The sequence below is a fragment of the Myodes glareolus genome, chromosome X (genome assembly GCF_982192425.1).
Source record: "Myodes glareolus chromosome X, mMyoGla1.1, whole genome shotgun sequence".
Lineage (NCBI taxonomy): Eukaryota > Metazoa > Chordata > Mammalia > Rodentia > Cricetidae > Myodes > Myodes glareolus.
Genome location: NC_142053.1, coordinates 59,549,209 through 59,562,614, shown reverse-complemented (window position 1 = coordinate 59,562,614; position 13,406 = coordinate 59,549,209). Strand labels below are relative to the sequence as shown.

At 33.2% G+C, this 13,406-nt stretch overlaps 1 protein-coding gene across 3 annotated transcripts in view; it reads left to right on the top strand.

The window, feature by feature from the left end:
- Diaph2 (diaphanous related formin 2) overlaps window positions 1–13,406 on the top strand; it is a 727,907-nt gene that overhangs the window by 62,582 nt on the left and 651,919 nt on the right. For all 3 annotated transcript variants that reach the window (XM_087903154.1, XM_087903153.1, XM_087903155.1), the window contains one exon: window positions 7,259–7,363. In XM_087903154.1, coding sequence (XP_087759280.1) covers window positions 7,259–7,363 — 105 coding nt within the window. The remainder of the gene's footprint in view (window positions 1–7,258; window positions 7,364–13,406) is intronic.

Below are 13,406 nucleotides of genomic sequence, written 5' to 3'. Positions count from 1 at the left end.
CACATACATGCAGCAAATCCCTCACATGCTTAAAATACATAAAACAGAAAGCAAGTCCAAATGGAACAACTAGGTAGTTAGCAGAAACTAAATCAGAGCGTTGACTTTTATCAATCCAGTCCCTTAATCAATCTTCACCAGGACAAGTATATTCTCTTTCCCTTTAATGACAACCAGTTGTGCAATGAGTATGGCATGTTACATTTTAATGTTTTTACGTTAATGGGTTCAAGTGTGTCTTAATGAGGGAGTCTTTAATTAATGCTATTAGAGACATAGACTCTTTGCACTTTCTCTTCTATATAATAATTCATGTGTAGACCCTCATCCTCATGGCTGTCTACTCCAGACAGTGTGTAGCCCCGAGAAGAAAGAATTACCAGTGATTTCTGCAGAACCCTGATATGGAAGTTGAGTCAGCTGATATGTGTCATTCCACATGGGTTTTTTGAAAAGAAGTTACTTTCTAACTAAAAGTTTTTAACACTTTTTTGTTAAATTAAAAGAGAAATGTCTACACTATCCTTTAAAATACTTTATGTTGCAATAAACAGAGATGTGTTTGTAGAGAGAAAATATATTCTTTCTTTATAAAATGTATTTTCAAGTATTCTTGCAAGTATAGATAGTATGTTTTTCCTTTTTGCCTCCACCGTGTTCTCCTAGCTTCCTTTTTTATTAACCTTCCTAAGTTATATCAGTTCTTTCATTCCCAAAGACAGTTTCACATCTATTTTCATGTAATACACATGATTTTATATATTTATATAAATTCTCAGAACCACAAGTGAGGGGAAACATCCATAGGTCATTCAGATACTAGCTGGATTATTCAGTATGGTTAGGCAGAAAATGCTTTCATGTTTGCTTCCTACCTCATTTCAAAATTATATAAATATTTTACTGTATTTGTTTTTCACATATTTTTGAGATAGTCTAACTCTATTTCTGAGACTAGTTGGGAGCTCATCATGTACCCAAGGCTAGTCTTGAACTTTTGATCCTCCTTCTGCAGCTTCTAGAGTGCAAGATTTATAGGTGTGAGCTATCACCCTAGCTGGTTTGATTTTTAATTATTTTTGTTTTTTTTTAAAATAAAAGCTGACTTCTTTATTTGTCTAGCACCCTGTGTATTTTTGATTAAAATACTTCCTAAAATGGCTGTTTGAGTTTTCTACATGTAGATGTATTCAGTAATTCTTCATAATTGTGTTTTTTTTCTGAAAGCATCTTATTAACTTCAGCCTTTATTTTAGCAATATGTTTTCCCTATTAAACTGTTCTCTTAGTGACTGAAAGAAAAATTGTGTGTGTGTGTGTGTATGTATGTATGTGTTGTAACAACTCTAAGCTTGTTTACAAAACAGCTGTATTCACCCAGCTATATAGTGAGCCTCCCACACTTGTGTTACTTTCTTAATACCTGCTTTAGCACATTTTTTGTTTTTGCAATGATTTCTGTATGTCTTCTGCCAGTATTTGATGACAAGGAAAGTATTTTATTTTTTTGTGTTGCATCTATTATTTCAGCTGATGCTACCAAGTGATTCCAAACTGCTGTGGGGCCTTTTGTTTCTTGCTATTAAAGAAAATTCTAAAGAGGCACATAAACATGTGCCATTAAGTTTATACACTATCACTAAGGTCTAGGATTGAGATCATGTGATTCTAATTATTGTTGAGAAAATTGAAGATGCTGTCTTTATGCTCTGGTTGCTAGGATTTAAATGGCCTGTTACTTTGAGGTGGAATTTTACTACCATTGCCTAGTATTTTAATATATAATATGTACATAAAGTGAGAATCATCATCAAGATTGATAATATAACTATATTTCAGATGATTACTTTAATCATTTTTGTCTTGTAGAGACAGCTTATTAGAGTTAGATTTTTTATTATTTTTGCTATGTGATAATGGATAAAAACCTCAGTTACAAATAAGAGATATAACAGTCACCTATCTTGTTCCCTTGTGTTTGTGTTATTGGTATTATCTTGTTATCTTCAAACTGTTGTCTTTATAGGAATCACTTAGAGTTGTGTTTCCATTTTCTGAGCGTTTATTTGCTTAAAACTAGATAAAATAATCAGTAATTATGCCGAACATTGACTGAAGTGTGTTGTAGTACACTGAAGGTGAATAACTATGCATTGTGAATATCTCATTGCTCTTTTAAGCCACTTCATGGAGGAATCTAGTGTATATTCTCAGTTAAGTATTTAGTAAATCTTATTTTCTTTAATCCTTTCAATGACTGCAATTTTTCAACCCTAGTGGATCCTTTATGTGTTCTGTTTGGTCTAGAAACATTGGTTGAAGATTGTACTCACAATTAACTATTATTAGATAGTGAAAATACTAGTTATGTTTTTTCTCTCTCTCTCTTTTGTTTTTCTTCTTTTCATTGAGCTCTACATTTTTCTCTGCTCCCTTCCCTTCCTCTCTCCTCCCCTTCAACCCTCTCCCATGGTCTCCAGCCTCCCAATTTACTCAAGAGATCTTATATTTTTTTTTTAACTTTCCATGTAGATTAAATCTATGTATATCTCTCTTATTGTCCTCATTGTTGTCTAGGTTCTCTGGGATTATGATTTGTAGACAGGTTTTCTTTGCTTTATATCTAAAAACCACTTATGAGTGAGTACATATGATAATTGTTTTTCTGAGTCTGGGTTACCTCACTCAGTATGATGTTTTCTAGCTCCACCCATTTGCTTATAAATTTCAAGATGTCATTATTTTTTTTCTTCTGTGTAGTACTCCATTGTGTAAATGTATCACATTTTCCTTACCCATTCTTCGGTGCAGGGGCATTTAGGTTGTTTCCAGGTTTTGCCTGTGACAAACAATGCTGCTATGAATATAGTTGAGCACATGTCCTTTGTGGTACGATTGACCAGGGATAGCTTTATTTCCTTAACGTACATGATCTGGAGTGGAGGCCTCTGACAGGACCTTGAAAAAAGAAATAGATGTGGAAGTTGTATATCAAACTTAGTAATGTTCACTTAATGTTATGCTTTACCTCTGCCTTTACCCTCATTCTATATACAGAAGTACTATCTTTCCACTTTATCCATTTGATTTTTGTTTTTCTACCTGAGCTCTTATACATTATGTGGCTATGGTCTATTTCGTTTAATAGAGTTACCCAAATCTTTTAAAAACTTGAGGCAGTTGATAAGTGCTATGTTAAGTGGTCACTAGTTAAATTACATTTAAAAAATCTTTGGTATTTTCATTTGGTTTTAGGAAGCAAACATTTTATTCTTTGTTTAAAGAAGTTAGAATTATGGAATGAAAAATAAAGTTTTTGGTATAGGAATACATATCTGAGAGGTTGAAGCAGAAGGATTATGAGTTCTAGGCTAGCCTGAGCTACACAACAAAATCCTGTCTCAATAAAACTGAATATAACCAAGCTCAAACTTACCTACCACCCAAACAACCTTGAAAATTATTTGTTTAAATAACATTATCAAGTTCCACAACTTTTAAAACACAAAGCATTAAAAATAATTATATTCATTGTTGATACTAGTGTGCTTTAGGTACTAAGGCGCCATTAATTAATAGTCCATAAAAGTCCATATCTCTCTAGGCTAAGATTTTGAGGTAGAGGAAAGAGAGAAAACCAAAGAGGGATGAGAAAAAATGAATGAAAGAGTAAATGAAGTAATAACTAGCTGGTACAGCATTTAACCTTCTCATCTGGCTCTATTTTTATAGAGTTCCTTCTTCATCACTTTAGTGACACAGGGTTTGAGATTATAGGTGCAGGCCAATGTTATAGCATGTGCTGCATAGGCATGAGACTCTGGGTTCAAGCCCCAGCACCAAAAGAAATAAATAAATGAAATAAAAACAAAACAATAAACAATTAAACAACATTTGTGGAAGTAAAGGAATGTGTCTAGAGATGTGAAAACAGGAAAGAAATGATGTTTACAAATACGGCTTAATTGAACGTTATTCTAAGTGGTCAGTTATTTAGACTTCAATATTATTTTAGCACTACATTCCTCATATATTGTGGATACATTAAACCAACATGAAATATGCTTAAACTTGCTTTGTGTTTTGACTATTGAAAGAACTCTCTGTTTAGAAGTAGTTTCATATTCAATTATGTTGTTTAGAGTTAATATTGAGTTATGAGTATTGCTCTATTTAGTTTTATTATTGTATTATAAAGCTGGAGTTAATGATTTGAAAGTATCAAATACATAATTAGTAGTATGTTTTTCATTTCTAAAAGAATGAAATGAGTCATTATAGACTCTTCTGTTCATATGAATGCTACCCATTTCTAACCAATGTAGGCAGCTGATGATTTTGAGTCAATTCACAGTGTTTAAAGAAAAGTTCCCAAATAACACACGGGCTCAAAAAACATTTATTAAGTGCTTACTGTATTCCAGGGACCAGGATCTTGACTGGGATTACAGTGATAAGTAAGTTCTGACCTTCAGTAACCCTAGAGTTTTATGGTGATAGTTCTATGACAAAGTGTTAATTATAAATAAAATTAGTATGGAAGAACAAGAGGAAGGTTTCCATTTCAAAATGGGCCATTGCAGAAAATCTTATGGAAAATTTAGTGAATGAGCATAGTTTAAAGTATAAAAACTGACCAGATGTGGATGGAGTGGAAGGCAGCAGCTCACGGAGGAAGAAGTGACAGAAGGAGAGGCATCATATAAAAAACGGTGGGACGTATGAAACAACATAGTATATGTAACAGTCACTGTGAACCTAGTATTAAAGCATAATGGGTTAAGTGAAAAGAAGTTCCCAAATTGAGCGTGGGCAATTGATAACATTCGTGGGAGATATCATTCTCTGGGTACTGGTTAGTTTACACCAGGCTTGATACGTATGATCGTACTCAATCTTGAAAGCATTCTCTGAGGTGTATAATCTTACATGCTTCTTATTGTCTATTTTCTGACAATGCCATGCTTTTTTGAGGACTTGATCACTACAGTATGTGCCATTAAAAATCAAATGGAGGTACTAATGTGGAACTGTCCCTGGAAGGAGGGATAACACTACCACCCTTTCATTTATGTTGGCAAGTTTACAAAATCCAGAACATTCTCACAGTTGCACAGCTGACTGTACCCGGGAGATGTAGATTCATTGTAGCTACTTTTATATCAGACAGAAATTTCATCAGAATGCTTTGAGGCAGTAGAGAAATAATCCACCTCATGTGGAGAGAACATAGGAATTTTGATGAAAACAAGCCCAATATGAGGTGCTTAGCCAATGACACCATAAAATCCAAGGTCAAATGAATAAATGTATGTTATTTAAAGATGAAAGGGAAGCCTCAGAATAGTTGGGAGTGATAGGGATAGATTGTAATCAATGTCACCTGAACACAAACTGAAGCTGGTTTATATATTTGAGCCTGAGAAAATGCAGACTTCAAAAAACATTTACATGGTTCTTAAATTAATTTCCTTTGAGCCAGCTACCATCCTCTTTAGTTTGACAGTTAAGAGTGTTCACTTGAAATGCTCCAGTATCTCATATTTTTGAGTGTAAGAATACATAATCTAGATTTTAAAGAGGTATATTAAGTATTAAGGGATAGTAGTTTGCTCCTCAACCTGGAGGGTTGCAGCAACAGGCTCCAGATGGCATTATAAGAATTGCTTACAGAGCTACATAGTGAAATATAGTCTGATTAAGGAGCTGTCGCCATTCCATAACCAATTGGTCTGTCTAGGTAAAAAATATGTGGCTGCTGCCATCAGCTCCCTATCTACGTCATCTCTGTTGCCACCCACACCAGCAAGATGGATGGCCTGTTCATGGCCTATTTCTTCACATAGTTTATTTCTGAGTCTATACCTTTTATAAATGCATTTCGTTGGAGACGACTAAGCCACATGTCTGTACTGAAATTATATATAAGGGAAGTAGACAAATGCGGTTTTTATGGAGTCATTGTTTTAAAGTGAAATTGACAATGTGAGGATGCATTAAAATGTAGAAAGCTTGTGTAAATGGTGCTGGGCAGCCAAAAATGACAGATGACCACTGGCATCTTTTAACTAGTCTCCTGGCTGTTAGTCAGATTTTTCTCATTGCTCATAACTCAAATCCAGACTAAATCTTTGCTGACCTTACCATCTGTCCTATGTTTTCAAGGAATCTTATACATGCCTCCATTATAATAACTTGTACCTATTAGATCATGAATTAGTTATGTTTGTTTAGTCAATACACTTAAATAACAGTGTAATACTAAGGACCAGACATTGATTCATAAATAATAGCATTTAATTTTAGTATAAAAGCAGTTTCTCAGCTTTTCAGTGTTAACTGTCTAGCACAGTACCTTGTGTATAGTATATGTTCAACAAGTAAGTGATTCCAATTTTAAAAGAAAATTAGACATAAAAGTCGCTGTCCTTTGACTTTACTATATTTTCAAATTTTCTTCTGTTTATATTTCATATCCAGATCTATAAGGAAAACTTTAACAAAAACTGTACACAAATGGGGAGGGAATGAATGAGTTCTCTGCCAGCTAAAATAGGAGGAACAGAAGAGTTTATAAGAGTAAACAGTTTGTAGGAACAGACTTAGGGATAAGAAGTGGCAGAGGGGGTATAACATGATCAAAGTGTATTTTATACATGTGTGAAGTTTCATAATGAAGCATTTATATAGGTGACACAAGGAAATTTAAGACAGTTTTTTCTTTTCATACATACACAATACAGACATAGACACACAGTCAGCTGGATTTCCTCTTTTTCTTTTTCATATGCAGCAACTTTCTGAGAATTTTTCTATGTTGTTATGTCTCCTGTTAAATTTGTCTATCACATCTGTTTTCCTGGGTGATAGTGGTCCTTGGGAAGCATGGACCAAGGGTAATTTGGGGTGTGTGTGTGTGTGTATGTGTGTGTGTGTGTGTGTGTCTGTGTGTGTGTGTGTCTGTGTGTGTGTGTTAGTGAGATAAATGAATGGTCTTAAAGTACTGTGTAATGCATATTTATGTTATGAAACAACAAAGTGTTCAATAGCATAGTTTAAAAATATTTTCTTCTTCTCCCTGCCTAGATAGAAATAATCATGAATACATGTGAAACATACACAAAATTATGTTATATCAAGTGTTAAATCATAGTGAACTATTCAGAAATATTTGTTATTAAATATTAATTGCATTAATCCTTTTTGAAGCATTTAAGCAATAATTCATCCATCCTTACAGTAATGTTCTTTCTACCAGGAGGATATGAACCTTAATGAAGAAAAGAAGGCCCCTTTACGAAACAAGGATTTTACCACCAAGCGTGAGATGGTTGTCCAGTATGTTTCTGCTACTACCAAATCTGTAAGTAGAGTCACTTCCCAGGCACCAACAGAATGAGCTTATCTGTTTACTTAACAGTTAACAAACCACAGCTCTTTAAATTTTTGACTATGTACACTCATATTGCCAATTAAGGAAATGATATGTATACACTTTTACATATTTTGCATATATATCTCAGTACTGAACTGTTCATTAGACACAAGAGAGCCATTATTATAGATAAGAGACTAATATAGAATTCTTTTGACAGAATCCAATGAATTTGAGGGCAGAGGTTTTATGCAGTCGCTAAAAATTGGCAGCGTTTGCTGGTATTCCACCTACTATACAGATTGTTACATGAAAATTTCAGATTTTGAGGGAGAAAACACAAACAGCGCAGCCACCTTTAATTAAGTTTACATTTAATCATGTAATTTTTAGGAATGTTTTTCATATTTTGCTTTGTTGTTTTGAGTGCAAACTGTAAGTTAGTTCATAATTGGTGTGATAAAGCTCACCTTAATATAAAGGAAAGCACACACCAGGAACTTTAATCAAATCTGTATGAATTTCAAAACCTAAACATATGTTTCATTGAAAGAATTTGATGTCAGCAAGAAAAACTTACAACTTTAGTAGAATTGTTTTTTTTTTCTTGTTACCCTTCTAGGGCTCTTTGAAAAATAGCCTTCAGATTTGAATTTTTTGTAGGAAAAAATGTATTTTTAATATGACAAAATGTATCTCTTGTGTTTTTGAAAAGAACTTTTCATGTCCAGATTCCATAAAATCATTGTATGCACATGTGTATACACACATATTCATACATACACATGTAATTTATATGTAGGTGTATGAATATATTATATATCTGTATCTGTACACATACCTTTAACACACAGTATTTGCAGTTTAAAACATTGACCACTGAAAAAAACGTCCTTCACTGTAAAAGTATATTCTAACAATATTTGGCTATGTCATTCATACTTTTTAGTACACTAATTCTGGTAGCAACTACTGAATTTTGTAATTGTATTGATTCTATATTGTACTTTTGGCAAGCTAAATCTGAATGCTGAACTATTTAAACATAATGCATTTCAGCTCTGCCAGAGCAGAGCAACAGCATGTTTTTTAATTAGGCTCTGGTATCCAAGGGCAGAAATATGTTTCAAGTGATAAGTAAAATTTGCCATGAGCATCATTTTCAATAGAATTAGGTGATGCATAGGGTTTTTACTTTGAAATTCTGATGAATCTTTTCTCATTTTTGCACTCAAGTTATTGTTCCCAGTAAAATGCTTTAGGAAATGCAGGGCATATATATTCAGTGTTGTTTTTCAAATGCTTAAAGGCAAGTATACTAGCAAATCTATATAACTAGATATCAGTACAAAGTGGAGATAATATATGACTAATCATGTGGTGTTTTAATGATAGAATTTGTTAGTGTCTCTGGCTCATTTGTTGGTGTTGTTTGGGTAAGTGGGACTGACTATAATGAAGATTATATGATGTTCTCATTCCGTAACCTTTGGATAATTACTCATTATCTGTGCGCAGCATAGCTTAATTTATGTTTATATGGTGTTCTCTTCAACCCACAAAATAAATGTTCACTTTTATGATACTTATTTTTATTATTAACTTATTTTCATATTGAAATCAAAAACCATTGACTGAGGCTCTAGCTTAGCATGAAGTGCACCTGTCTAACCTATTAAGGCTCTGGATTCCATCTAACACTGGAGAGAGATTGGGAGGAGGAAATGCAGAAAGGTGGAGGAAGGGAAGAAGCTAGATAACAGCTTATTTTAACTGCTTAATTCAAATGATAGAAATTGAGTATTTCTTATAAGATATGAAATTTTCCATTTTAAGTAGCCATGAAATTAGTACTACTGATTGGATGGCCCTTATTTGTCTCCTTCAGCATACTTGTTACTCTTCTTTCTTTCACAAGAATTCCAAGATTATAGTTTTTTTTTTTTGCTGTTATTTTTCGTGGGCCAAATATTTTGATGGAAGAGTGCTTGTTGACAAAGAATGTTTTGAAGTTTTCTCACCTTGGAAGAGACATTAATTAGTACTGTTTTCTGTCATTAAAACTATGAAAATTGTTTATCTAATTTCCTTTTAAAGATAAGAGGGATGCCATTCAATAAGTAACAGCATTCAATATGAAATAATGCTTGTACCTGTTCATTATTGTGACAATCAGTTTTGCACCAATTATCACTGAATGTGTGACTGTTGGTCTGTGTGGAGCTTAAGTTCCTGCCCTGCTGTCTGGCTTTTATTGGGTGTTAAATATGCTTTGCCTGCCTTGTACATTTTTACTCTTTTTAATTATATTCATATACTTGTTATTTCCTCATTTCACGCAGATATGATACCTATCATGTTATAAAAAGGCTTTGTGGGTAATCACAGATCTCATCTTAATGCAGAGTCAGTGTTAAAGTGAAAAAATGTTTCATAGTTACATGTAAGATATGGGAGGACTACAGTTAAATTTTAATGTAAAATTTGTTTTTCCCTTTAAATTACTGCATTGTTTTTATATATGGAATTTTAACAAGGAAAAAATGAGCTCAGTGAGGAATAGCCATCGTGTTCCTGGGAAAGGGCACTAAAAGATGATGAAGCAACACACAGACATGTGTCAGAACCTGTTGCTAAAACAAACAAGTCTGGTATTACATCATTAATTTTGTTACAATAAGAGTATATTAAGGAAACCACAAGTTGATGTTATAAAACTATTGTTTGGTCATCCCCACACACTTAATGTAAAGTCTTATAATAGACACTTTTGTGTACTAAAGTAATAGTAGATTGAGTAACTCAGTGGTGAGTGAACTTTAAATAGGTATGTGGAGAACCTAGTGTGCTTTTATTGCTTTGGGAGCCAAATGCTTGTTATTGTAGGAGGTGTGGTTCTAGGCCTGACCTAAGGGAGTTGGCCTGTATGGATTATATAGTTACAAATAACAAAGAAGAAGAATGGTTTTAAAGTGCCATTGCAGAACTGGCAAACAAGCTGTTGATATTGTTAAAGCTGTCCTACTGATTTATAACCCAGAAAGAGGCACATAGTGCTGGGGATTTAGAGAAGATCTTGCATACAACTAACAGCATATGTAGACACATTCATGAGGAAACATTATTTACTAGAGTCCTAATGTTAGTGAACTGCAGGACATTGTCCTTGTGATAATAAGAGGAAAGTAGTTTACTTCTAATTTTAATTACTAATTGAAATTCAGATTCTAGAACATGTTAGGTTACACATTTGACAACATGTGAGACATTGAGAGGGATAATTTTTCCAAAAAACTCTTCAATAGTACATAATCCAAAATCATTACATCAATTTTATTTATAGATTTGTAGACTTACCCAATAAAACAATGTTGAAAGTTGTAGTACATGCAAATACGTCTGTATTTATTGTGGTTGTGTTGTCGCCATCATCAGATACTTTTCCTTGGGTCCTTTTCTTCCATGGGCTGGGTAACATGAAACAGTTGAACCCAGATATGACCAAACTATTTTCTCCTTGCTTCTCTTGACTAATCAATCAAATATCTTTCTGTATGTGCTTTAGCTAAATTAAATCATTTTGCAATCCAAATGAATCATTCAAACAGGCCTTCAATGGGCCACATTTTAGTTGTTTCATTGATTATGAACCTGTCTTAATTGTTAACGCAGACTCTCATTCTTCCTTTTTGGTCTCATGTCTGTGCTAAAGAAACAAGAGACAAATATAACCTCTGTCTTTTTGTTGGGGGGGGGGAATAACTTAGGTCAACAGCATATCTTTCATTTCAGATGCCTGTTAGTGGCACCAAAGAAGCTTTTATTCATCTAAATAATTACTGGATGAATTTTTAAGGAACTTCCTTTGCTGTTTGGAGACTTGTGGATTTTTCTGAAATAATTTACTTGGAAGCCACCATTATCTTTTTGTATCTCGTAATATCTTAGATGAGGATACTCACTTAACTTTCAGTTAAATTTGGTGTTTGTATTAGAAGCACTACCTGAAAAAATTTAACACATTGATAATAAATGTTCTCACATCAATGGTTTTGAATAGTGAATTTGCTCTATTGGTGCACTGCTTGATATTAAAGTATGGGAATCTGATAACTGTGATTTGGCTTACATTTGGATTTTGGCATAAGATTATGTTTGTGTTGGAGTTTCCTCTTGTTTTCTTAAACACAATCCTAGAAATTGTCTCATCTCTTCAAATTTCTGAACTGTTTCCTTGCATTTTTATGGATAAGTTACATTGTTTGTTCTCACATCATATAGAAAACTCTGATTTCATGTTTGGAACAATAGGATGACCTAGAAAAGAACAATAGTAACAAATTAGTCTTATAATTTAAAAGTATAAGTTAAAATGGTATTATGCATTTTAAATTTATAACAATATAAAATATTCAGCTTTCAAATAAAGTTGATTTCTGAACTTGATGCATGACTTTAAATCAACATGTGTACTTTAAAATTACTTATTCTGACCATAACACTATATTTTCCATAGCTAGGAAAGAAAACAAGAGCAATATTTGGAATAAATTTTTCATGGATAATTTCTTTCAGGGGCTGTGAATGGGGCAAATATCTGAGTGTATATTGCAATTGCATTTTATATTTAGATTTTTAAGGCATGGAAAATCTGTTAGAGTACAGATTTTTAAAAATTTCAAATCATTATGATCATTTATACCCATGAATAGACTATATCTTTTGAAATGGCACACATTAATATTGGTATTTTATTTTTACCTCAAGATCTAAAGCATTAAATGTGTTACTAGAGTAGGCCATTGACTAATTTACTAAACACTTAACTTCTGTCAAAGTTTCTAATTACTAATTACCATTCTCTGTTGACCACTGCATGCAGATAGTTGGAAGTAAAGTTACGGTAAGTACAAAAGATGTATTTTACGCTTAGTACTAAATCTTTGTTTTGAAGATTTGTGATTTTTGCATGCAATAATTAATGTTTGATTTTCCCAAAGTGTTAAGCTAAATATTGCAATCAATTAATTAAAATTTAGCTAAGTTAAGTACTTTCTTAAAGTTTTGGGATCTGTTTTAAAGGTAGAGTATGCCTGGGTTTTCTTGGAGGTTTTCTTCTTTCCCTTGGAAAATTACATGTTTGCCATTTTAGATAACTTGGGTGAAATTAAAATTGTGTGCTGTATGTTGTTTATCATTAGAGCGTGTAGGGGTATTTCTCAAGTACGGTCTTCTATTTACCCAAATTCTTATAATGATGTCTTACTTTGAATTTTGTATCATTCATGTGTACACACACACACACACACACACACACACACACTAAACCAGTTAGGAGACCTGAAGAGCTAATTTTGTTGGATGGTATATATTGGCTCTGATTTTTTATGAGTAATGTTTCCCTGGACTTCACATATTAAGTAGATATGTTAAGATTATCAATTTATGATTTAAGTCTTTTGGTGCTACCATTTAAGGGTTTTGTACTTACAGTATTGAAATTACAATATACCTCTGTAACAATCCAGATATTACACATATCATATTTCAGAGTTGTTTGTAATTACTTTGTCTCCTTGAGTGTATATTATTTCTTTGGAGAATAGAGTATGAAGCATCTTTAAAAATCACAGAATAATGATGCATTTAGCCTAGTGAATGTGTTTAATATTTACTTTGCCCTTAAAAGTTCCTTATTTATGCCCTCCTTTCCTCTCTCTCCATGGGAGATGCTGCATTTATCTGTATGTGTATGTGTACATGTGCCATGGCACATGTGTAAAGGCCAAAGGACAACTCCCACAATTCAGTTTTTTCCTTTCACCATGGGGATTTAACTCAGGTTGTCAGGCCACTGAGCCGTCTTTCTGATCTTATGCCTCCTTTTTAAAACGTCATCCTTAGCTCTGCTCCTGTCTTTATCCTGACAGGAACCCTTGACAGTTCCTAATGACACTTTTTTCTGGAATCAAGCACATACTAGCTTTTAACTAGAATACTTTTTCTTCTTTGGTGGCCCAGCAAGTATCTA